This window comes from Peromyscus eremicus, chromosome 10, assembly GCF_949786415.1.
Source record: "Peromyscus eremicus chromosome 10, PerEre_H2_v1, whole genome shotgun sequence".
NCBI classification, from domain to species: domain Eukaryota; kingdom Metazoa; phylum Chordata; class Mammalia; order Rodentia; family Cricetidae; genus Peromyscus; species Peromyscus eremicus.
Window position 1 is genome coordinate 7,574,941 of NC_081426.1, and position 27,002 is coordinate 7,601,942.

At 39.3% G+C, this 27,002-nt stretch overlaps 1 protein-coding gene across 1 annotated transcript in view; it reads left to right on the forward strand.

The window, feature by feature from the left end:
* Positions 1-4,485: 4,485 nt before the first annotated feature.
* Papolg (poly(A) polymerase gamma) overlaps positions 4,486-27,002 on the forward strand; it is a 32,739-nt gene continuing 10,222 nt past the window's right edge. Inside the window, exons 1-12 of the mRNA XM_059275275.1 lie at positions 4,486-4,743; positions 8,093-8,254; positions 9,656-9,722; positions 13,247-13,328; positions 13,553-13,662; positions 15,234-15,287; positions 17,155-17,266; positions 18,920-19,009; positions 23,016-23,154; positions 24,914-24,986; positions 25,669-25,789; positions 26,116-26,200. Of these exons, the coding sequence (XP_059131258.1) occupies positions 4,727-4,743; positions 8,093-8,254; positions 9,656-9,722; positions 13,247-13,328; positions 13,553-13,662; positions 15,234-15,287; positions 17,155-17,266; positions 18,920-19,009; positions 23,016-23,154; positions 24,914-24,986; positions 25,669-25,789; positions 26,116-26,200 (1,112 nt within the window). The 5' untranslated portion in view covers positions 4,486-4,726. The remainder of the gene's footprint in view (positions 4,744-8,092; positions 8,255-9,655; positions 9,723-13,246; positions 13,329-13,552; positions 13,663-15,233; positions 15,288-17,154; positions 17,267-18,919; positions 19,010-23,015; positions 23,155-24,913; positions 24,987-25,668; positions 25,790-26,115; positions 26,201-27,002) is intronic.

Genomic DNA, 27,002 nt, shown 5'->3' on the forward strand with positions numbered 1-27,002 from the left:
GTGGATTCCTGTAATGGTCCCCATGTGTTGAACCATCCCTGAATCTCAGAGATAAAGCCAACTTGATCACGATAAATGATCTTTTCGAAAAACACCTGTACTCAGTTTGCAAGTATTTTATTAAGGATTTTTGCATCTATGTTCATCAGGGAATTGGCTGTAGTTCTCTCATTCTCTAGCTCGCTCTCTCTCTCTCTCTCTCTCTCTCTCTCTCTCTCTCTCTCTCTCTCTCTCTCTCATGCGTGCATGTCTGGTTTTGTTACTAAAGTAGAATGGATGTTGTTTCTTTCAGTTCAGAAAACTGTGTCCAAAGTTGGAATAGCAGCAACATGCTTCAGGACTCTAAATTCTGAATAAAGTTTCACCCTACCAACATATAAGCTGACTTGATTCTCTGGTTCTGTAAAATAGACGTAGCAATAGTCTTTGTAAAACACTTCAGAAATGTCTGGTGTATTTAAAATGTTAGCTAAAATAGTATGAAAAGTCCAACAAAGGCGTATTTTCACAACAGCTTTTGTGGGACCCAGAGCGGCAGCTGAAGTTCTAAAGCTTGTCTTTTTCTGCAGTATAACCTGTATTAGAAGGAGCAACTGTGTACCTGATTGAGTCAGGGAAGTCGAAGTGATGAAACCACCAGCAACAATGTGTCAAATGGGTAGTAGAAAGCTGGCTGAAAATTTAAACCCCTTTTTACTGGTTAATCTCCAACTGCTAAAGACAAACAAAAAGCAAAATTAACATGATTGTAAACCGAGCACTGTGTCCTGTGGCTCCATTTCAGGCCTGCTGAGAAAGAACGGATTGATCAAAGCCAGCGAGCTCCCTTAGAACTGTGGAGCTGGGGCTGTCCGGCAGCGCACAGGCAGCGGCCATTATCCAGCCTGTTTCCAGGAACAGGTGAGCACCATAATTAATCTCAGCTCTCATTTGGAGAGAAGCAAGAAATCTACCCCTCCCCCACCCTCTGAAGTTATATGCCAATCCCCTGAGTTCTGGGGGAATGCTTTTAAATTGCTGTAAAGACTTTCCCCCTCCTTCCAAGCACGTGGAGGGGATGCTGCATTCCCTAACTTGAAGACATCTCCCTGGAAAGCTGTTGATTGCTATCTTGGTTTGTTTGCTGCGTCTCACACCTCAACTTAGAGAGCAAAGCCTCTGCTAAAGAAGCTAGATTTGGTTCTTTAGGCCTTGAACACTATGTAAATAAGGAGGACATGGAACTCCTGATCCTCCTAAGTGCTGGAACTATGCCCGATGCTAGCAAGTTTTTTTTAATTAAAAAAAATTATTCAGAGACCCCTGGAACCTCGCCTCACAAGCGTAGACCATGCAAACCCAAAGATTTGTTATTGGAGATCCTTTCAAGAGGAAAGTCTTAAACAACAGGCTTTTAAGGGCTGGCAAGATGCCACAGCAGGTAAAAATGTTTGCCTGGTAACCTGAGTTCTATTCCTGGAACCAACTTCAAGTCAGAAGGAGAGACACCACACATGGACACACACAAATAATAAGTCAATTTTCTTCTCATTTTTTCATATTTGCATTATTTTCTATAGATATTTTTTAATCAATGGAGGCCAGAGAGACGGCTCAGTGGCTTAAAGCACAACCTGTCAGAGAAGGATTCCTAGCATCTGCACCAGACAGTTCACAACCACCTAGAACTCCAATTCCAGGGCTCCAGGCTTTCCCCAAGCGCTCCCGCACACATGTGTGTATCCTCACACAGACACACATGCATACACATAGAAAAGGTACATCTAGCCAGGCGGTGGTGGCGCATGCCTTTAATTCCAGCACTTGGAAGGCAGAGCCAGGCGGATCTCTGTGAGTTCAAGGCCAGCCTGGGCCACAGAGTGAGTTCCAGGAAAGGCGCAAAGCTACACAGAGAAACCCTGTCTTGAAAAACAAAACAAAACAAAACAAAACAAAAACAAAACAAAACAAAACAAAACAAAACAAAAAGAAAAAGAAAAAGAAAAGGTACATCTAAAAAACAAAACCAAAAGGCTCTTGAATTGTTCAAATTATGTATATTCTAGGTACAGGAAAGTAAATGGATACCTGTCCTGCTCCCTCCTCTGCACCAACTTGACTTTAAAAAAAAAAAGCTGCAAATGGTGTAAACAAAGCACAGCTGTCCCCTTAGTAGCCTAAGGTAAAAGGAGCTCGTTTCAGGGTCTCTCACTGGTTCCAACACTAACAGGTTCAAGTCCCTTCTATAAAATGACACTACAATTGCATATAACCTACGAACATCATCCCATAGATTTTAAACTATCTATAGATTAATTATGATGCCTAAAGCAATGTAAAATGCTGTATAAATAGGAAATGATGACCAAGGAAAAAGTCTAACATTGCATACAACCTATAGACATCCTCCTACACTTTAAATAATCTCTAGATTATTTATAGTACCTTGAACAATAGTGGCACATAACTTTAATCCCAGCACTCAGCAGGCAGAGACAGGCAGGCAGATCTCTCTGAGTTCAAGGTCAGCCTGGTCTGCAGAGATCCAGGACAGCCAGGGCTACACAGAGAAACCCTGTCTCAGAAACAACAACAACAACAAAAAAAAAAAACTAGTTTAGGGAATAACAAAGAAAAAAGTGTGTTCATCCTCTGTATAGATAGAATTTTATCTAGAACATTTAAACTATGAGGTTGGTTGATCCTGAAGATACAGTCTGTGGCTATGAGGCTTGGCTACAGCTGCACCAGCCACAGAGATGTTACACTAGAAACCCAGGGATTTATGCTAAAACGCAGTGCTGGATTAACTGGGCAGTAGAATAAAACTAAACCACGGACGGCAACCTTTCTTCTTTGAGGAGACAATAAATTGTAGGTGGAGGCAGGCGATGCTGGAAGGTGTCCTCCACCGTTCACAGTGAAGAACAAGCAAAGCCACTTGGTCACAGTAGATGAAGGAAAGAGGCCTGAGGGGCTTTTCAGAATCGCAAGACTTGGATGTCACTCCTGCGTCTCTCAATGATGGCTGAATGTGGTGATATTATGGTTGTGTAGCAAAGTGTTCTTATTAGATATGCATATCAAAATACTTTGAAAAGTTTAAAGTTGGGACTATTATTAGGGCTCAGTAGATAAAGATGTTTACTGCCAAACCCAAGGAACTGATTTTGATTCTTGAGACCCATATGGTGGAAAGGGAGAACAGACTCCCGGTAGTTATCCTCTGACTCCCACATGCAGGCTAAAATAAATGTAATTAATTTTTTTAAGAAGAAAAAGTCCAAGGTTAAGCTAAACATTTATTTTAAAGTTCTAGAGGTCACAGAGCTAGCAAATAGCTAACGTGGGTCTACTTTGAGCCAAATCCCACTCTAGCTACCACTCAATACCTCCCGGAATAGATTTTTGTCTTCTCTTCATCACCTACTGAAATCTCTACTCTTCAAATCCTGCTAATTTATACAGCGTCCCCTCTTTTAGGAAGCTACTGGTGACTTTTCTACCATGTATAGGTGGCCCTCTTTTGATCCCCTCATGACAACTGAACCCCATCTGTATTTTAATAGTCTGTGTATATTTGTTCTCATCCACTAGACAGTAAACTCTTTAAGGTAGGGAATGTAGTTTCTACAGTGTGTGACACATACTTCTGCAGCAGAGAAATATCATTCACATCTGGTTTTTCTCCACCTTCTGTTGGAGAAATTCTGAACTTGATGAGGTCAAATAACACGTCTTTTATGCATCAGAAATAAACTGGAGCATGACAAACCAACAGACCAGATTTTTAATACATATTTTAAATCAATAAATGAATAATTCCTCCTTCCCTGTGACCGAGTCCCTTTCCCCAAACAAGCAGGCTTAACTCCAGAGGAACAAGACTTACGGTTTGAAATTACTTTTATCCTTTGTCATTTTAAAATTGGTAACTGTCTCCCTCATTTTCATCCTCATAATCATGATTTTTCCTATTTGAAATGTGAGATTTTGCGTGTGTGTTGGGGGGATGTCTCGGATTTACGCTTTGGCTAACTGGTAGCAATAATGTTCAGCCTCTCAGCTAAATGCTAAAAAGCCGTAAATCGGGACTTGGATTTATGTGGCACTGCGAGGAAGGGAACAAGCTAGACTAATTTATTTATAAGCTTTCTTCCCTGAAATGATTGTGTTAAAGTCTCACATTCTTGGGTGTGACGCTCTGGCGACAAAATCTTCACAACGTGTACTGATTACGTCTATGACTTAAAGATGTGGGTTACAACGGTGTTTGGGAAAGCGGTGGTCTTTTCTAGATGCTTTCGTTGCAGAAACAAGGAGAAACTGACAAATAATCTTCCCAGAGGTTTGGCCGGATTGACAGTCCCACCGAGAGGGACGACCCGACGCTCTGACAGATGCGTTTGCAGCTGGAGCGCACACTTGAGGTGCACAGGAGCCCGGAGCCCGAGGCTGGGGGCGTGGCCGGGGGCGGGCCCGCGACTCCAGGGGCGGGGCCGCAGAGGGCGAGAGGCAGCCTGGGAAGCAGCGCCATATTGGCGGCGGCCGCGCTGTATTGTCATAAATAGAAGCCGGTTTTGTGGTGTTTTCACTACTCGGTTGACTGCCTCGGCCGTAGTGAGTGGGGAAGTGAGCGAGCAAGCGAGCTGCAAGCGAGCGGAGGGAAGTGGACAGAGGAAGGAAGAGAGGGCAAGAGCAGGACCCCAGAGCGAAAGGCACTCGCTGGAGGGAGACGCAGGAAGCGATGAAGGAGATGTCTGCGTAAGTGGGGGCGGCGGTTGAGGGCGAGGTGGAGAGGTGCCTGCGGCGGGCAGCCCCGCGGCCGGCGGCCCCGCGCCCCCAGCCTGCGCAGCCGGCCGCGGGGCTGCTGCCCGCTGCCCGCCGCTCCGCAAGGGCACCTCCCCTGCCGCGGCTCGCCTGGCCGCCCCGCGGGGACTCGGCATCGCCGCCAGCCCCCCGCCGCCCGCCTGAGGACGCCCCCAGACCAGGATGCGGGGGAGAGGCGCGTGTGGCTGAGGAGGAAAACGGTCGGTCGCTCTGCTGCCCCAGCCCTGTCCGAGCCCGTCTGCTCCTGTCTGCATTGGCGCAAATACCATCCCTCTGCCTCCCCTCCTCCCCGCCGGACCCGCTGTCCTCAGGTCTTCCGAGGGAATGACCTAGCCCAGCCCGCAGGTTTGGGGTTGCCCGCTCTCTGAGAAGGGGCAACCCCCTGCCCCGTTCCTTCCCACAGACCCGCAGTGTCGGCCGGGCTGGGTCCCCTGCTCACACTTTGATAAGTCAGAAGCAGTTTCCGTACTTGCCAAGAATTTATTAGAGCTTCTTACGTTTCACTTTATCAGGAAATGATTTAAACATACAGAAAAATGCACAGAAGAACAACACACACACACACAAAAAAAAAAACCCCATTTGTGTAGCCACCACCCATTTCTCCCAAAGAATAACATGGGGTGTGTTCTTACCTCTTTAATCTTCTTTCTTTAAAAGAAGTCAAGCATTCCAATACCTCTGAAGGACTCGCCTATCCCTGCTCTGATTCCATTCATGTCGCTCTTCCAAGGCCGCAAAGTACTGAATTTGGTTGTTCTTGTTGCTGCATTTTTAATGTTAATAATACATATTCTTGTGTCCATAACCCATTGTACTTGTTTTAAACTGTTTATAAGTATCATCACAGGTACTACTCTGCAGCCTGATTCTTTAGAACATGTTCTCTCTGACCTTTATCTTATTATTTTCATTTCTAATTAATTCTTAATAATTAATGTATTCCATTTATAAGTACACCCCAGTGCAGTCCTTTTAGTGACTATTTTAGGCTATTTAAAAGGGTTTTTTTTTTTGTTTTTTTTTTTTTGTTTTTTTTTTTACAGACTGTCAGTGAACATTCTATTTACATATCTTGTGTACCTGCAGTAAAGTTTTTGTAAGTGAGGTTGATAGGTTGAAGGGTATGTAGGGGCATGTCGTTTACTTCCCCGTTGTCCCACAAGAGAGGTTCAGAACCCTAGATTTTGAATTTGGAGCCCAGTAGATTCCTAGATAGCCAACTTTTTGAGGATTCAAGTAAAGTGCAACAAGGAATTATATTGTCAGAGCTGAAGAAGTTATGAAGAGGAGAATGGAGAGGTGGGGAAGAGATTGAGACCTACCTCTCAAGAGTTGTTGGGATTGATTGTGTGAGAATCTGTCTGTGTCATGTATTTATCATACACAAACATACCCAAACACCTTTATCTTAGATATAAGAAACCCAGATCTTTAGGGAGAAATACAACTTGAAATAATTAATTGAAGTTTTGTTTGTTCTACAGCAAGATGGAAATGGGGGAGGAATTAAAGATGGTTTTGACACTCCCTTATTTTTCATTAAGTCATTTCAAAGGTATATAGGCTGTTTGTTGAGATGAGGTTTTGAGCAGCCCAGACTGGCCATGAATTTGTTTCTGCTTCAACCTCTGGACTGCTGGGATTGAGCCCTGTGCCACCAAACCTGGCTAAGTTATCTTACCTTCTGTATTATCCTTTCTTTCTCCCCATCTAATAAAATCTGCAGCTGAAGAACATGTCTTAGTTTGTAGACTCACTAGTAGTAATAAGGCACTGTTGTTTCATTTGTTTTTGGTGCAGAGATGGAACTCAGGGCTCTACACATGCTAGATAAACACTAAGCTGTGTCTCCAACCCCTCGCCAATGTTTTAAGCAGTTAGTGCAAAAAGAATTAAACACTGTTGTATTTTTGTGGTGTTTAAATTTTTAAATGGACACATTTGTACATAATTTATATAATGATCAATTTAAAGTAATTGGCATGTCTGGTACATTTGCTGATCATTATGTAAACATGTACAATGCAATTAATTATTAATCACAGTTGCCCTGCTGGGTTATAGAATATTAGAAATTAATCCTAGAGCCATGCATAGTGGCACACACCTTTAATCCCAGCCCCATGGGGCAAAGGCAGGCGGATCTCTAAATTAGAGGCCAGCCTGGTTTACATAGTGAGTTTCAGGACAGTCAGAGATACATAATGAGACTCTATCTCAAGAAAGAAAGAAATCCTAGGGTCCAATTACACCCTTTTTTGGTGAAAAGGTGTTGTTATGTAGCCTAGGCTTTGAACTCAGATTCTTCTGCTTCAGCTTTCTGAATGAAGGGATGGAGGGACTGTGGCTGTCCCATTTATTAACCTCCCTCTTTTCTTCCTCGGTTATTTTTTAAAAGGCTAATTTACTAAAGTTAAAAGACTGCTTTTTATTTTGTGATTATATTCTTATTGTTATGAATAGTTCTTTTGAAAGTATGAAGAAAAGTGGTTATCAGGTTAGAGTATATGCTCATTTTTACGTTTGCAACAAAATTTACTCCACATCTTTTAGTCATAGATGTAGTCAGAAATCTGTGGTGCTTTATTCAAGATTTAATTTCCTACTGGCTAAGGTCTATTAAGAGTCACTTGTATTCTTTAAAATGTTGCTATTTAGTGTAAAGAATTCAACAATTATTCAGTGTGAAAATGTATGAGTTTCAATCTAAAATGAAGAGAATATTAACTAGTCACAAAATATTAGAACTGTAAATTCTGATGCAAGGAAAAGGTAAGTTTGTTAGTGTAGATTTCCCAAGGACTAGCCTAGTTGTGATTTCTTTTTAAGGTTAGAGTATGTCCTAAGGACTTTATGATGGATTGTTTTGTTCCTTTACTTGTTCAAAAACCGTTGTTTTTACAAGAGTGTCTTTCAAGTGTTTGACTGCTTTTCAAAGACTATAATCTAGATGGTACTTGACTCAGTCTGCAGGGTATAGTGGAGGTAGCCCTGGCACTGGTCCCGTTCAGGCTCTTTGCATTTGAACTGAGTGGTGTTGATACAGTTGTCCTGATGCCAGCACATACTGCTTTTGAAAGACAACCATGAAAGCTAAAGGCTGTGTGAAAAGCCCTACCTGAAGACCAAGTACCCACCTTTCCCTTTTTTTAAAGTGGCTTCTTTGGTAATGTTCAATAAACTTTTAAGGTAGTTCAAGTAAGTGGATTAAGAGGTTTAGTGTATTGGTATGAAACAATACTTTAAAAATTGTTTCCTCTTTTTCTTTTTTCTTGAACAGAAATACTATGCTGGACAGCCAGCGTCAACAAAAGCATTATGGAATTACCTCTCCGATTAGTTTGGCATGTCCAAAAGAAATTGATCATATTTATACACAGAAATTAATTGATGCTATGAAACCATTTGGAGTATTTGAAGATGAAGAAGAATTGAACCACAGGTATGTCATTGAAACTATAAAATATTTTTACAGTATGCTATTTAATCATTTAACTCATACATATTGAATGCTTAATGATCCCTGCCTACGTGTATAAAAATGACCAAAAAGAAAACTCTTGGCTCTCTTGGAACTTAAATTTTTAATAGGCATTAGGAAAGGAGACTAACAACTAGTCAAGTAAGTAATTACAGTGTTATATATGATAAGTACTGGTGGGAAAAATAAGTTTAAGGGTAGAAGTCTTTAGAGAAGACCTTGTTGAAAAACACTGAAGGAAAACTACAGTTGAGGAAGGGAGCCATGTGGATGTTTGAAGGAAGTGTGTTCTGGTGGAAAGCCTAAGGTGAATGTGTAGTTGGTGTATTTGAGGAGTATGTAAGCAAAAGATCTTGGGTGTCTAAAGCAGAGCAAGTAAATGGGAGAAATTAAGACAGAGAAAATGCATTAGGAAAGAACTTAGAATGAGGGCACTTTGTAAGCCACTGTAAAATGTTTGGAAATTGAAGCCTATCTTGGTTCTGAGTAGAAGATTGGCATGATCTGACTCATGTTTTAACAGTTACTCCAGTGATGGTGTTGGGAATAGTCTCTACAGGGTGGCAGGAGTAGGGGGCAAGAGCAGAAGCAGAGAGACTCGTTCAAAGGACATGATAATAACCCAGGTTAGAAATAATCCCTGAAACCTGAGGGTAGCAATAGAAATAAGTAGTCTTGTCTAGATGTATTAAAGGTAGGGTTATTTAATGACAAATAGAGACAGTTTCCAAAGATGACTCCAAGATTTTCAGTCCCTGCATCTTACTGGATGAAGTTCCATTTTGAGGGAAAGACTGAGAAGGAAGCAAGTTTATAGGGATCAGAAGATAGTTTGCCATATACTTATAGGATGCCTACAATCATTTTTTTTTAAATGTGGATGTTTATGCCATTGGTTTTAAATTTAATAATACCAAACTGCATTAGTTAAGTACTATTTCATAAAAAGTAGCCAGTAATTAACTTACCTATTTTAATTACACAAAAAACCATGAGTACTAGTGAGAGAGAATGCTAGTCTCTAGTACCACACTGCATCGATGTAATTCTATAATAAGGCAGAGTTGACAGTTCAGTTTACCTCTGTAGCCTCATTGAAGGTAACTTTATGATTTATATTGGGTTTTTTAATTTTTGAAGACAACTCAAAGACCAAAATATCACATTTATCATGTCTGGCATTCTTAGATCTCTCAAGTTTGCTATGTATCAACAGATGTGGTAGCATTAGCACATATATAATATGGATTTAATGTGGTATCATTACAAAATTTCTACCTGTGTGTTTATTTCTTTTATATTGTTTAGTTTTTTTATTTTGTCTTAAAGTATAAATCTAAAAATTCTCGTCTTTTATTATAGGCTGGTTGTTCTTGGTAAATTGAACAATTTAGTAAAAGAATGGATTTCTGACATCAGTGAAAGTAAGGTAAGATTAAAACTGTATAGAATTCAATATTTCATATTTTAGCCATTCATCCTAGCAATGCTGTATAAGAATCAGATTACCGGAAATACTTTAGCGTCTGCATTTGTGTTGAGTATTAATTTTTTTTCTTTTTTTTTTTTTGAGTATTAATTTTATACAATATATGGATGTGTACTTTTGTATCTTTTGGAAAGATGCTTTTTGCTTTGTTTGCAAAGGACAGTTGTCTTTTTCTTTGTTGAGATTGTCCTTTTGCAGAACAGTAGTAGTAATGTGCCAGGTTGTGAGCAAATGAAATAAAGGTTTAATCCATTGGTTTTGACTTTCATATCTTACAACTATGTCAAAATCTTTATGTATTTCATTTTAAATGGATATTGTAATTTTGTAGCTCTCCATTTTGATTCACAGTAAGTTAGCCACTAGCTTCCATATTGAACAACAGCAACAACAAAAACCAGGCTCTCTGACATATTTGGGAATAAAGTGGTCTAGACAACTGAATTTCTAAATAAATAAGGTTTTACCCCAGAGATAGCCAAGTGTAGCCGCAAGTCTATAAAAATGTCTAGTTTGACTTACATGCCCTGGGCTAGAATTTTCAGTTTGAGGAGATTTTACTTAAAAAGACAAACTTGAGACTTCTTACAGAGTGTCCCAGCTGGCAGCACCGGGCTTGCTTTTAAGCACAGGACAGAGAGGTCTGAATGAGATTAGGTTCCTGCTCTCCGGTGCCTCGTAGCCCCTCTCTCTCTCTCTCTCTCTCTCTCTCTCTCTCTCTCTCTCTTTCTTTCTGACTTGGTGACTGCCATTTATTAGTTTCTGTGTTTCTCATGTGGAATTCTCTTACTGCACTTGCTTGGCCCATCAGACATCAAAGTTTGCAATCTTTCTGCCTTTTTAGAGGGTTTGGGATTCTGAATCATCCGCCCCCGCCCCACTCCCCCCCCCCACCCCCCCGCCCCCCACCTGACAAGGTTTCTTGGTGTAGCCTTGGCTGTTCTGGAACTCCCTCTGTAGACCAGGCTGGCCTCAAACTCACAGAGATCTACCTGTCTCTGTCTCTTGCATGCTGAAGTCAAAGGTGTGCACCACTACTACCTGGCTCTGAATTTCCTTTATATTATGAATATTTTACTGGCTGTGCTAAGATGAGATAGGGCATGTTCAACTAGGTGATAAAAGTTTTTATTAGCTGGCTTCTTATCACTATACCTAATTAATGAGATAGACTATTTAGGAAGAAAAGATTAAGCTAGCATACAGTTTTGGAGGTTCAGATCCAAGTTCAGACAATCCTAAAATTTTGAGCTAGTGGTGGTGGTGGGAGGCAGGGGACAGCAGATGGCAGTCACAGAAGTGGAATGAATGGCAGAGCAAGTGTTTCACCCCAACTAGGAAGCAGTCAGTGGCATCCTACATAATCTCTTTTGAGGGCACACTCCCGTGACCTAAGAACCTCCTACGGCCCAGTCAGCCCAGCCTCCTTAAGGGCCTTCCTGCCTGCCAATACTGCCAGGAACACCACTCAGAGTAAACCATTAGTCCAGTCACCAAATGGCCCCGCCTCTTGACATTTAAGTGTTTTTGTTTGTTCATATAGTATTCTCATCTCTTCCCTTAACGGTACTCAGTTTAATGTGAATATTTCAGTGTATTTACTTATCAAGTCCTTTCTGCCCTGTAATCTACATGGATTTAGAAATTTTCTGTTAGTATTCTCATTTATTTTATACTTTGGATAAATTTGTAGGGTTGGTTCTTTTAGAATAAGGTAATGCGCTTCTAAAGACTTAAGACTTTAGTCATTAAATTTAATCTAATCTTTGTTATTTACTTTTGTGGCCAAAAGGGTATCAGGCTCATTTCTGATGTCTCAAGGAGAGTTATATCAGTAGCTAAGGTTGTTGGATAAGGTGATATTCTGGTCATGAATAATCAAAAAGTCAATTTTAACATCTATCCAGTAGATAAAGTAACTAGTCATTATATCAGTATTATAACTTTCATTTATGTATATTTTTATTTGGGAAATAAATAACTGAAGGATTTGAACTAAGTCAAAGATGATTTGATTGTTGTTGCCGTACTCTAGTCTAAAACACAGATAAGATAATTTTAGTTAAGGTCTGTGGCTGTATAAAAATACTTTATCCTGTAATTCAGCGTGTTACTTTCTCATAGAAATGCAGAGATCGACCTTTCCCCTTTTTTCTGAGGTGGTGTCTCACTATGTCACTCCGACTGTTACGGAACTCTCTATTGCAGACAAGGCGGGCCATAAACTCAGAGGTGCCTTCCTGCCGCAGCCTTCCAGTGCTGGGTATTCACCACCATACCCAGCAAGGATTATCTTTTTTTTTTTTTTTTTTTTTAACATAGAAAAGTAAAACGAAATTTTTTTAAATGTCCTGGCTTACTTAGCCTTTGTATTACTGTAAGTCATTAATAAATTTATTGACTCCTTTCTAGCTAGTTGTGAGACTCTTGAAACATTAATATGCGCTAAACAGAAAATAACTGTGTCTTGTTGTACAGATAATTTTATTCAGGTTAGTCACCTGTATTCTGGAACTATGGATGGTGAACAGTAGCAGACCCGATTCTCACCTCTGACAAATTTAATTAGAGAGAAGAGCTGGGAGTTACTTATTAAAAATATGTCTCTGGAAAGAGAACTCAGTTGATAGAGTACTTGCCACACTAGCATGAGAACCTGAGTTCAGATCCCCAGAACCTGACTTAACAAAGGAGTGTGCACCATACTCCTGTAACCTCAGTGCTTACGAAAAATGAGCAAGGCAAGCTGGATGTGGTGGTGCAGGCCTATAATCCCAGCACTTGGGAGGTGAGACTGCAAGACTAGCAGCTCATTGGAGCCAGTTGGGCTATGAGGAACCCTGTCTCAAACAAACACGAAAAACTCAGCCATAAATAATGAAACAGAAGACTATCTGGTTTGTAGCATAGGAAGAACATTTAAGACAGATACTAAGTAGATCAGAGTACAAGTGAAAATACCTGAGAAGCAGCAGTTGGAGTTAGCTCTGAGAGAAGTTAAAAAGTAGCAGTTTTGTTTGTTTTTTCGAGACTGGGTTTCTTTGTGTAGCCCTGGCTGTCCTGGAACTCGCTCTGTAGACCAGGCTGGTCTCGAACTCACAGATCTGCCTGCCTCTACCTCCTGAGTGCTGGGATTAAAGGCATGAGCCACCACCAGGCTGAAAAAAAGTAGCTTTTTATGATACAATTAAAGAAATTAAATTGAAGTCTTTCCATTATCTCTTGTAAGGTGCTCCCATCAAGAATGACTTCATTCTTGAAGAAAGCTGAAAAGCTAATATCAAACAATTAAACATATTTGTAATAAAAACTAAAGGGAAGATGAATTTGACTTAGATTTTGATAGTTGAGTTAGTTCCTTAAAGGAGTATAGTATATCAATTGTTCAGTAAAAGATTATAAACATTTAGGTGCTCTTTATGCAGAATAACTTAAATGATTGAATGCCTTTTGCTTTATTTTAGAATCTCCCACCTTCTGTTGTGGCTACTGTTGGCGGTAAAATTTTCACATTTGGATCTTACAGGCTTGGAGTACACACCAAAGGTAACTGCTGTTATGTTATGTTCTAGTGATAAGAATTTTTAATAAACTGTTTTAGTTGTTCACAGTTAGTGAGTACAGAACATAGTTCCCATAATCTTACTACTAAGTGTTCATAAACATTGTTAACACTATCTTATGCTCATTTTCCATACTTAGTTCTGTATTTATGTGACTTTAATGAAAATATAAGATATCCTTCTTAAGAAATCACTTTATTTCTGTAGGAGCTGATATTGATGCACTTTGTGTAGCCCCAAGACACGTGGAGAGATCAGATTTTTTTCAGTCCTTTTTTGAAAAATTGAAACATCAAGATGGCATTAGAAACTTAAGAGTAAGTAGTATCCTTTGGCATCTAATGTTTGGAGGTTAGAAACAGCTGTAAAAGCGTGGACTCAGGATTGTTGACAGACCTCTTAAGTTGCTGTATCTTGTTACCATCACATATAGAAGTTAGGAATATGAGTTCATAGCTCTGTAGACTGCTTTTATATCTAGACTACACCTGTAGTTCTTCGATCTGAGTCGAGTAGCTGTCTGCCTGAACCTCAGTTTTCTCAGCTCAGGGAGGGGTGGTGGGGGTTGAGACAGGGTTTCTCTGTGTAGCTTTGGAGTTTATCCTGGAACTCGCTCTGTAGACCAGGCTAGCCTCAAACTCACAGAGATCAGCCTGCCTTTGCCTTCCAAGTGCTGGGATTAAAGACGTGGCCCACCACCACCCAGCTGGTGATAACTTTTATGAGATATTTTTGAGGATTAATGTGATAGTAGACTCAACCCACTTGTTATAATATCTGATAAATGATTGATGTCTATCAAATTGTGGATGATATTATGTGTAAGAATTTAGCTAATGACACCGTGTATATCTAGCCCTTCATTTAGCAAGTAACATTTCCATACTAGCAATCTATAAAACACTGGCCTCAGTTCTACCAGTATAATATTGTATGTATGTATGTATTTGCAAGTGTTTGGGGATGATACACTTGTGTGTTGCTTATGGAGGCCACAGGACAACTTTGAGTGTCCTTCTCAAGAACATTGTCTACTTCCTGACAGAGACTTCATTGGCCTAGAATCCCCAGTTAGGGTAAACCTACTGGTCAGTGAGCCCTAAGGATCCTCCTGGTACCTCCCTACTACACTGTTGTGCTCCGTATTGGGTTCTGTGGATTGAATTCAGTCCCGTGTTTGCAGGTCAGGTCCTGGACTGAGCCAGCCCCTAGTGTTCTTTTGTGATAGATTATATAAGAGCTCTGATTTTTTTTTTAATTTAACACTAATGCTTTTTGTAATTTTTTTTAGGCATTTTATGCACCCCATGCCCAAACTCATTGTGTAGCCAGCAGTGACCTTGAACTTTTGAGTCCCCTGCTTCTCTCTCCTGAGTACCAGGGTAACAGGAGAGGGTAACCATACAGTTTACACTTAATGCTTTTTGTAATAAATAATTTTCAATTTGGACCCCATAAATAGTACCCAGATAACAACAGTTCTGCTTTCTAGTTTCTGACAGCAGGATAAATTACATAATAGGTGCAGAGACATTTTGTGTGATCTCGTAACATAAACTATAAAAAAGCAGACCTTAGCCGGGTGGTGGTGGCACACGCCTTTAATCCCAGCACTCGGGAGGCAGAGGCAGGCGGATCTCTGTGAGTTCGAGGCCAGCCTGGGCTACCAAGTGAGTTCCAGGAAAGGCGCAAAGCTACACAGAGAAATCCTGTCTCGAAAAACCAAAAAAAAAAAAAAAAAGCAGACTTTAACCTGCATATTAGACCAAAAAATTTTTTTGCTTTTTTTTTACTGAATAAAATACAAATTAGAATAAAAGATAAGGTATTAGCAGTTAGGAAGGCTAAAGGGCTAACCCATATGTTATTTTTGTCTTCCTTTTTATAGGCTGTAGAAGATGCCTTTGTGCCTGTTATAAAGTTTGAATTTGATGGTATTGAAGTAAGTATTTAATATGCTTTATATTTGACAATTGAAATATTTAACCTGTAAATTTTGTTTCAAAATCAAACTTGGCATTGGCATGTTTTTGTTTGTTTTGGTTTTGGGCTTGAGTTTTGAAATAATCCCACTATGTAACTCTAGCTGTCTTCCTGGGAGTTAAGCTTACAGGTGTGTACCAGCTTCCCTGGCACTAACCACATAGTTTAAAGAATTAAATAGTAGTCTTTTTATCTTCTTTCCCATTTCTTTTGACCACTCACCATGGACAGTGAACCAACCTCCATCCTCTCCTCGTGCTTTTTGTACACAACCTTCCTCATCCCGTAATCATCTAAAATAATCGCTGTGTTATAACTGTCGTGTTGAGCTGTGTTCTGTTTACATTATTATCTTAAAAACAATTTTCAAAGCTCAGTACTGAGTACTGAGTTACCGTTCCTTTGCCCTATAACATTTTTTCCTCGGGTGTTAGTGATTATTAGTTCTGTTAGTTTAGTTGTTGTACTTTCGTCTAATTTAAACCCAGTCTCTTCTGGTTGTCAGAATCTCCGTTAAGCTAAGAGTTGTGAGCATCTTGAGAAAATGTCCTCTGAATCTTCTCACCTCTTCTCGTCTCAGCCCACCGTTGCCCATCTTGGGGCACAGCTTGCATCTTGGTATTCTCTCTAGCATCTTCCTGAAAGTTTCTATTCCTACTCTAGAATTTTCTTCTTTCTAGATGTGGTACCATTTTACTGGAGCTCATCCATTGGATTCCTGAAAAAGAATTTGTTTTCTTTTTATCTTGCATGCTTAAAAATCACTGAATTCATAATTTTGCTGAGTACGTCATTCTAGGTAGGAAATGATTTTTTACATACTTTAAGGCCTTCATTGTTTTATAGCTTCTGTGCTGTTGAAAAATATACCATTTTTAGTCTTTCTTCTTTTTAGGTGTGACCAATTTTGTCTCATTTAGTTGTTTTGTTTTTATTTTGTCTTCACACTTGTAGAATTTATGATGATGATATGCTTTGGTGTGTGTTTTTAACTGATGTGCTTGGCATGCAATAGTCCTCTTTTAGTATGGAAACTCCTTCAGTTCTTGGAACTTTCATTGAGTTCTTTTGGATTTCCTGCCTTTGTTTACACACACGTGTCTTTTTTCATGCGATTTTAACATTTGTTTGTTGAGTCTCCAGAATGGCTTTCTATAAATATAAATAAATAAAATAGCGACAAACACACACACACACACACACACACACACACACACACACACACACAAATTCTTCTTTCTCACGTATTAACCACATCTTCATATTTTTATTCTGCCTTTTTGATGTTTTCTTGTCTTTGAAGCTTTGTAATGATTTCCACTGCCCTATTTTTAATTTCTAAAAGTACTTTTTATATTTTCTAAATGTTCTTTTAAATTTATTTGTGTATTTATTTGTAGCTACCTGTCCTGTTTCCTGAATAAAATGTTTCAGTCTGTTTTCCTAGGTCTACTGGGTCTGTTGCCTTCTGTCCACCTGTTTTCCAGCTTCCATGCCTTTTGCTCCTGTTTGTTTTGTCTCATTTTCCTAGTAGGTTATGCCATAAAATCAAAACAAACTAAACCAAAAACAAAGCACGTTTTTCCTAATACTTTAGTTGACTTTCAAGAGGGAGTGAATGTAAACGTGTATTGGATCTTCCATCTTTATTTCAAGACTAAGAGTAATTGTCCCATATTAGATCACCTTCATAGGCCTTTTGATGTTTCGTTAGAATGTCTCAAACCTAGTAATTGGAACTTTCTATGTTTGGAGTTGGGGCTGAGGAGAATAGAAACTAATATTTGTCTCCTTTTTTTTTTTTTTTTTTTAACCTCTTTCCAAAGATTGATCTAGTCTTTGCAAGACTGGCAATACAAACCATATCAGATAATTTAGATCTAAGAGACGACTCTCGCCTAAGAAGCCTTGATATACGGTGTATTCGCAGCTTAAATGGTAAGTTTCTAAAGAAATCTTAGATGCCTACTTGAAAACAAGTAAGTAGAGCCTTTTTGCAGAATTATTAATGGACTGTTTTAAGGCTTGAACAAATTAAGAATAGTTGGAGTACAGCTCAGTTTTAGAGCACAAGCTTAGCGTGTGAGAGGCCTTGCATACCATCTCAAATCCAGAAGATTTAAAGTCATAGTTTTCTTTATAAAAATAGTATGATCCTATTTAAACATCCTAAAAAGTATCATTTATTTAAAAGATTAAGTTTAGAATTGAGGTTCATAAACTTACTAGTCTCAGGAGCCCTGTCAACCTTTATTTATTGAGAACCCCAAAATACATTTGTTCATCTGTATTATATGTCAATATTTACCATATCATAAATAAAAATGAATGTTTCAAATATTTATAATTCACTAGAAATAAAAAACCTTTATAAATTAATATTTTTTATGTCTAAAATAAATTTTGTTTTCAGATTGCTAACTGCTTCTGTAGTCAGCCTGTTATCTAATACCTTATTTTTGTTAAAATAAGAAAAGAAATGGAATTACCTTGTCACATGAATGTCCAGTGATCTGTTTGGAAAATGTTAGTTCACAAAGTTATTTTTATCTTCCAAATGTTTTCACAGACTTTGCTATAAAGTGGTTTTTAAATTTATTGATTAATTAATATTAGCACCAATTCTATCATGGGAGTCTTTAAAGTATTAGAAGCTGTGAAGTTCATAATAGCAGATACAATGATTTATAACTAATATAACTTGAAAGCTTACTTTTCTTATCCACAATAAATAGTATCATTGTTTTCCTTGAGGCAAGAAACTTACTTAGTTTATTTTTCAGAGATTATCTACTGAATGCCCACTGTGTAATTTTGTTTATCTGCTGTTTTAATTTCAAGTAACCACTGAAATGATGACACACTTCTTCCCTTTTGTTGGTTTTTTTCTTAACTAGGATAGTAGTAAAGATACATTGTATACGCTACACTTTGTTCCCACTGCCATGATTGACCTCTAAGGTGACAGTACTTTTAGCCATCATTGCCTTTACCCCATCAATGCAAAGTTAACAAACTGTGAAAATGGCAAAGAAAGATTAGTATTCTTACAAAAATAGATTTGACTTCACAGATTTTCAGGTTTGAGAGCCACTGATTTATTATAGTCTCTTGTTTTACATCTTTGGTTTTTTGTTCATTTGTTTATTTTTGATTTTTGAGACAGGGTTCTCTGGGTATCCCTGGCTGTCCTGGAAATCACTCTGTAGACCAGACTGGCCTGGAACTCAGATCTGCCTGCCTCTGCCTTCTGAGTGCTCACTTTATTTTGTCTAGTAAATTACACTTCTCTATGGAAAGGTTTGTATTGAAACAATAGCAGTTTAATAACTTGGAGGCATTGTGATTAAGTCAGAAGTAGAAGAAACTAAAAAGGAACTCAGACTCATCTCTATTTCAATACTGGATTTTATTACCCATGTACTTTCAATTCCTCAAAAGTAAAGACCTTTTCACATGTGTTTCAAAATTTTAAATGCATCCTGATTTATCGTTCATACTTTTATTATTTGAGAGTTTGAAGGTTAGGAGACCACTTGAATTAACTGAGTTTTGTTCCTAAGTGAAAAATCAATGTTTTGTCTTTTTCAGGGTGTAGAGTTACTGATGAAATTTTGCATTTAGTGCCAAATAAAGAAACTTTTAGACTCACTCTAAGAGCAGTCAAATTATGGGCAAAACGTAAGTATCCCAAGTCTTTGATGGGTCTGTTCTGAAATTCTAATTTTCTGTTACCAGCAATTGAAGTACATATGAAGACTCTGACCTTACTGATGCTGTTGAGGGTTGATGGCCAATAAACTTGGAAAAGCTGTTTCTCAGGTGTAATGGTCTATAAGTGGCTTTCTGTCCTCCATGTGGAGATGGGTGTGTGTGTGTGTGTGTGTGTGTGTGTGTAAAGGCCCTATGCCTAGTTCTGATAGGTCATTCTGTATTATTTGTAACTGTACTGAGACACTGCTTAAGAATGGTGATATATGATGGCAGAGGAAATGGCTCAGTAGATAGGAGCACTTGCTTCATGGGCTGAATCTGAGTCTCCCACACGCATGCAAAAGGAGGCAAGGCATGGCTGTGTGTGCCTGTAACCACAGCCTCAGCACCATAGGGCTAGAAACAGGAAGATCGCAGGCTTGCTGGCTGTTACCCTAGCTTCAGGTTCACTGAGATAAAGTTCAAAGGAATCAGGCAGGGAGAGAGGAGAGCAGGACACCAGAGGCCTCCTCTGGCCTACATGTGCATGTACCTGTATACATGTGTTCATGTATACTACATACACAAACACACACACATGATTTTTAAAAGAAAAAGAATGTGATAATGATCTGAAAAGTGAATTGTTAGGTAGTTTTGTGGCCATGCAACCAAAATAGAATGTGCTTACATAAACCTACTTGGTACAGCCTACTGTAAACTTGAGCTCTAGAAAGCTATTGCTCCTAAAACTATATAGCCTTTTAACTGTATGAATAATGTAGGCCTTTTAAATGCAGTGCTAAGTACCTTCATGTAGAAGATACCTAAACACAGTAAGGTACAGCAAAGACACAAAAAAATGATCTGTGTGAAACAGATATGGTAAATGGAATTTGCTGAACCCAAAGTTGGTTTGAGTGAGCCTGAGTGAGTAGTGAGTGACTGTAAATGTCCAGGATGTTAATGTCCACTATTGTAGACTTTATGAACACTGTATACTTTAGTCTCACTGATTTATAAAAGTCTTTTCTTCAGCCGGGCGGTGGTGGTGCACGCCTTTAATCCCAGCACTCGGGAGGCAGAGGCAGGCGGATCTCTGTGAGTTCGAGGCCAGCCTGGGCTACCAAGTGAGTTCCAGGAAAGGCGCAAAGCTACACAGAGAAACCCTGTCTCGAAAAACCAAAAAAAAAAAAAAAAAAAAAAAAAAAATTAAAAAAAAAAAAAAAAAAAGTAAAAAAGTCTTTTCTTCAATAATAAAATAACCTTAGCTTACTGTAATTTTCTTTGTAAATTTAATTTTTAAAAGCTTTTTAATACATTTGTAATAACACAAACACAAATTGGGCATGGTGGCACATGCCAATAATTTCAGATGACTGAGGTTGGAGGGCCACATATTCAGGACTAGCAAAACTTTGTCTTAAAAAACAAAACTCATGCTGAGCAATAGTGGCGCACTCCTTTAATCCCAGCACTTGGGAGGCAGAGGCAGATGAATCTCTGAGTTCGAGGCCAGCTTGGTCTACAGAGCGAGTTCCAAGACAGGCTCCAAAGCTACACAGAGAAGCCCTGTTTGGAAAAAAACAAAAACAAAAACAAAAAACAAAACAACAACAAAAAAACAGCAACAACAACAAACAAAACCCTGACAAACGCAAGCAGGAATGGTGGCTCCTGCCAGTGCTCCCCTGGAACACTGAGGATGCTCCCTGGAGCACAGGAGTTAGAACCAGCCTGATTTCCAGCCCGATGTCACTATGAATTTTCTTAATGGTTCTTTTTTTCTTTCCCCCTGGTGTTTGCTCTTCTCTTACCTCTCCTTCGGCTGTGCATTTTTTCATCCCCATTATAATCTGCATCATGTATGTGGTACATTCTTGACCAACATTTGTCTGTGACCACACTGAAGCAGCGCTGTACAGCACGAGGTTTCACAGCTACAGATCTCTCCATGAAACTTTGACTGTGGAAATGTTTTATATGTCATTGTCAGAGCCAGTTAACTCTGTGCCTGATAAACACTTGAAATGTCCAACTAAAGAATTGAATTTTTCAATTTGTTTTATTTCATTGACTGTAACATTAAATAATTCCCAACAGAAGGTAAAATAATGTTCATATAAAAATCTCGTACATATATAGTATTAACATTCCTAATAACCAGAGTAAACACAGTCACGTATTCATACACTGATAATGAATAAACCAACATGGTATAGCCACATTGTCAAATACTATTTTGCAATAAAAAGGAATGCAGTAATGACAAAAGGTACAGCATATGATTGTTGACACCACTTTGTTGAGTGTGACAGAAGTTACTCAAAAGACAACAAACATATATATGCTTTTGATTTATATGAAAATGTCCATAATAGGACAGATCTATAAAGCACAGAAGGTAGATGGGTGGTCACATAGGTCTTCAGATTCAGAGAAAGGGGTGGTATGGCTGTTAAAGGTTTCCTTTGGAGAGGAACATGTTCTAGACAGGATTATGATAGTTGCACAGCTGTGAATACACCAAAAGGCATTGAATTGTATAGTTTAAATGAATCCGTCTATTGTATGTGAATTGAGGAGGCCTAAAGCAAGTGATGTTTGCCTGTGGCCTGGAATTGTCAGGATAATGTAATTTGTATTAAAAGCATGACATGAACATTTTGTCTCTCCTTATAAACTAAACAATATATTTTTGTCAATTTTACATAGTTTTTATGTTTAACATGTCTAAACTGGTATTTCATAGGATTTTTTTACCTCTCTATGGGACATAAAATAATGTCATAATGTGTAATAAGGGCATATGAGGTTTAATGGTATGGGAATATTTCACAAATGAGTCTAATGTCATTGGTATATTGTTCACAATGGAGAGGTATCCAACTTCTGTGAAATACTGAAGTTTGTTGCCAATTTTATGCTTGGTTATAAAATACTACCCATGTATGTAATTTCTACTAGTGAAATGTCCTTTCTTACCTACTTACCACCAGGTGTCTTTCCTTCTGTTTGTTTCTCTCTTTAACTCCAGATATTTCAAAATGGAGGGGGTTAGTAATAATTTCAGTAGCATTATCAATTGAGGCACAGTCCTAATTAGTCTTAACAATAAAAAATCTAGAGACAGATATTAGGGTGAAAGCTGAAAAATCAGGGAAGCAGAGCAGCCAGCCACTAGAGACTTCTTACCTCTACAAAAATCTCAGACTGAATGGGTGGGGCTTCTGTCTCTACAAACCCTCAGACTGAGTAGGTGGCTGAGAGTCTGTCTCCACCTGTTTTATATTTCTCTCTCCACCTCTCTAGTGCTGGACTTAAAGGCTTGAGCCTCCCAAGTGCTGGGATCAAAGCATGAGCCTCCCAAGTGCTGAGATCAAAGGCTTGAGCCTCCCAAGTGCTGAGATTAAAGGCATGAGCCTCCCAAGTGCTGGGATTAAAGGCATGAGCCTCCCAAGTGCTGGGATTAAAGGCATGAGCCTTCCAAGTGCTGGGATCAAAGCATGAGCCTCCCAAGTGCTGGGATTAAAGGCATGTACCACCACCTCCTGGCTCTGTTTCTCTTTTAGACTTTTTCAATCTCATGTAGCCCAGGGTGGCCTTAAACTCCTGATCTTCCTGCTTCCTTCTCCCAGGTCCTGGGATTAAAGGTGTGAGCCACTACTGTCTAGCTCCTATGGATAACTAGTGGCTAGCTCCACGTTCTAATCTCCAGGCAAGCTTTATTTGTCAGAACACAAACAAAATATTGATCACACAGCGATCAATCAGGACAAATGACAGTGAAACAGAGAATTGAACCATTGTGCTTTAGAGGATAAAGCAGAAGAGCTAGAAAGAGAAAGTAGCAGTTAACTGACTGACTCAGCCTAACGTGGTGTTCTGCTTATCATCTCCATTTTGTGTTCAGTCTTGGGAATGAATGAAGTTATCCTGTTGGATTTCAAGCATAATACATCTGAATAATAATTAACAGATTTTGTTTTCATAGGTCGTGGTATTTATTCCAATATGCTGGGATTTCTTGGTGGAGTCTCCTGGGCAATGCTGGTTGCCAGAACTTGCCAACTGTATCCAAATGCAGCAGCTTCAACTTTAGTTCACAAGTTTTTTTTAGTTTTTTCCAAATGGTAAGTATATACTTTAACTAATTGTTAACTTCTTTTTTTTTTTTTTTTTTTTTTTTTTTTGGTTTTTCGAGACAGGGTTTCTCTGTGTAGCTTTGCGCCTTTCCTGGGACTCACTTGGTAGCCCAGGCTGGCCTCGAACTCACAGAGATCCGCCTGGCTCTGCCTCCCGAGTGCTGGGATTAAAGGCGTGCGCCACCACCGCCCGGCCTAATTGTTAACTTCTATGAATATGTTTTAAAAAAAAAAGAGTTGGGGATTTAGCTCAGTGACGCAAAGCCCTGGGTTCGGTCCTCCTGCCTGTAATCCTAGCACTTGAGAGCTTTAGGCAGGATTAGCGCCGTGAATTTGAGGACAGTGGGCTCCGTAATCCGTTCTAGTCGAGAGAGACCCTGTTTTAAGAAAAATAAACCTGTGCACATATATTTTGTTTTGCATTCATTAAAAGCTTTAAAAGTATATTTAATCTGAGACAATGAAACACCCAGATTTTGAGACAGGGTTTCTATGTGTAGCTTTGGAGCCTTTCCTAGAACTTGCTGTGTAGACCAGGCTGGCCTTGAACTCACAGAAATCCCCCTGCCTCTTGCACCACCACCACCACCAACCCCCGGTTCTTTTGATAGGTAATCAGATCAAGATTAGCATGTGTACCTCCTGAAACCTTTATCATTTCTCTATGGTAAACACAGTCTTTTAGCTCGTTGAAGTTCAAAGTACAACTAACATTATTTGTAATCACCCTACGGTACAATAGAACACCAAAACTTCTCTGATTTAATATCCACTGACTGACATTCTCCTATCCACTTCTCTACCCTGCTCTCCTAGTCTCTGCTAATTACTATTCTACTTTCCCCTTCTATGAGATCAACATTTTTAGATTCCTCAGATGAATGAGATCCTGAAGGATTTTCTGTGCCTTGTCTATTTCAGTTAATGTAATGACCTCTAATACTATCCATGTTATCACAAGTGACATAATTTTGTCTCCCCACCTCTACCAGTGTTTTGGGAAAAGAGTTTCATTTTGTAGCCCAGGCTTGTATACGATTTGCATTCCTCTTGCCTCAACTTTCCAAGTATTGAATTCACAGTTGTATTCCACCACACCTAGTTTTGCCCCCTTTTTTTTCCTTTTTTGATTTTATTTTATGTATATGGATGGGTGTATGTTTACCTGCATGTGTCTGTTTACCACTTGTGTGCCTGTTGCCTGTAGAGGTCAGAAGAGGGCATCAGATCCCCTGGAACAGGACTTACAGACAATTGTGAGCCTTCCATGTGGATCCTGGGAATTGAGCCTGGGTCCTCTGGATGAGCAGTCAGTACTTGTAACCCCATTCCCCTTTTAAATAACTCAGTAAGACGGCACTTGAGTTTGTGAGTGTGAGCCTTAAGACTATAATGGCCCCACAGATTTTTTGGCTTTGTACATTAAGCTGGTCTGGTAAAATGGAGATGATAATGGTAGCTGCTTCGTTCATGTACTAGTATTTTCAGCAAATGTTACTTATTGCTGTTATTATACCATCAGAATCAAATCTGTGAAAACAGATAAGAAGGAAGGGACAAATTCAGGTACAGATTGCTTCCAACTAACAGAACTGTTGCCATTTCTGAGAAAGGGCAAATAAACAGATTCTTCCTCTTGTATTTTGTACTTTGCCATGTGAAGATTGGGACAGCTTGATACTTTTAATATTTCATATAGCATTGGAAGTGAGAGTCTATGTGAGTTAATGTACTTTATTCATGCTAGGGAATGGCCAAATCCTGTGCTGTTGAAGCAACCAGAAGAAAGCAACTTGAATTTGCCTGTCTGGGATCCTCGGGTATGAGAATTTACTATAGAGAAGGGCCTTTTTCTAATCATGGTCTCGCTAAGGATTATTCCTCTGCTTCCTGCATATCTTTCTTATGCAGAAATAGCTCTTTTCTTCCCTTTGCTGTGTATTTTGATGCAGGTGGTTTGAATTTCTAATATTCATCCAAATGTTATATCATTAAAAATTGCCCATATATGACCAGTAAGTGGGTATATCAAAAACAGTATCATAACCCATCGTAAAAAAAACTGTCACAGTAGCTACTTATAATGAAGTACTGAAATATATAAAAATAATACTTTGCAGTACAGTTTAAAGCAGATTCATAATTCTTACATAGTTTCCATTTTAATTTTTCAATTCCAATTTAATAAGAGTAAGCACTCATTTCTCTATATAATTGAAGATAATGTCTCTGTAGTTATGATATTGTATTTCCATAATTCTGAAAGACTTGCTTATAAGATACATTATTTGATAGCTTCACTGAGGAAAAATTAATTTCTGCAGAGTTTTGACAAATATATCTGTCTTCAGAAAGAAGTGCAGTTCAGGAGAGAAATACACTCCTAGAATTGAAGGAATTTAGTATTAAATTTGTATTTCATATTCTTCAGACTTTGGGGGAAATGAAGTGAGGACTACTCAATTAGAGGAGCAGATAATTATTCGACTTCTGATTTCACAGGTAAATCCATCAGATAGATACCATCTTATGCCCATAATTACCCCTGCCTACCCACAACAGAATTCTACGTATAATGTGTCTACATCTACTCGAACAGTAATGGTAGAAGAATTTAAACAAGGTAAACATGTTTGGCCCTATTTTTTCTTATATATTCTATTCCCAAGTTTTTGGTTGACAGTTTTATTCTACATGAGCTATGATTGGCAGTTAGAATTCTGTAACCCTTAATTCTTTGTAAAACTTCAAATGCTTTCCAAAATATATAATATTAAGGCCAAAATTTGAGCCAGTCCAGTATAGTGGAATTTTGCTTTTGTGTTCTAAGAGACAACATAATGTGTTTACATTTCTAAGTCAAGCATTTGTTGGGTTAGATAGTTTGGGTAGAGCTGGTCATTTTCAAAAATTAGAGTTAGTTTCTAAAAACCCTTTGTTTTTGCTTAGGTCTTGCAGTTACAGATGAAATTCTTCAAGGGAAATCAGATTGGTCCAAACTATTAGAGCCACCAAATTTCTTTCAAAAATACAGGTATTTAAACTTTGCAATTTTTGTGTATGTGTATCTAGGGAAAATGTCACCTTTTTGTCTTGTTTTTGTGGGTTTTTTGTTTTACATGTTTATTTTGAAGGGAGATAGGTTGTATATGGCTGGGTGTGCCTGCTGTGGTGCTCCCGTGGAGGACAGAGGACACCTTACAGGAGGTAGAACTGCCTGCTCTTGGGGATCAAACACAAGGTATCAGGCCTGCTGGCAAGCACCTTTGCCTGGTAAACCATTGTGCTGGACCCTCGTTTTGTTTTTTGAGACAGAGCCTCACTTTGTATTCCAAGCTGGCCTGGAACTCACTCACTGTGTAACCCAGGCAGGCCTGGAACTCACTCACTGTGTAACCCAGACGGGCCTGGAACTCACTCTCTGTGTAACCCAGACGGGCCTGGAACTCACTCTCTGTGTAACCCAGGCTGGCCTGGAACTCACTCTCTGTGTAACCCAGGCTGGCCTGGAACTCACTCTCTGTGTAACCCAGGCTGGCCTGGAACTCACTCTCTGTGTAACCCAGACAGGCCTGGAACTCACTCTCTGTGTAACCCAGACTGGCCTGGAACTCACTCTCCGTGTAACCCAGACGGGCCTGGAACTCACTCTCTGTATAACCCAGCCTGGCCTGGAACTCACTCACTGTGTAACCCAGGCTGGCCTGGAACTCACTCTCTGTGTAACCCAGACGGGCCTGGAACTCACTCTCTGTGTAACCCAGGCTGGCCTGGAACTCACGCACTGTGTAACCCAGGCTGGCCTGGAACTCACGCTCTGTGTAACCCAGACGGGC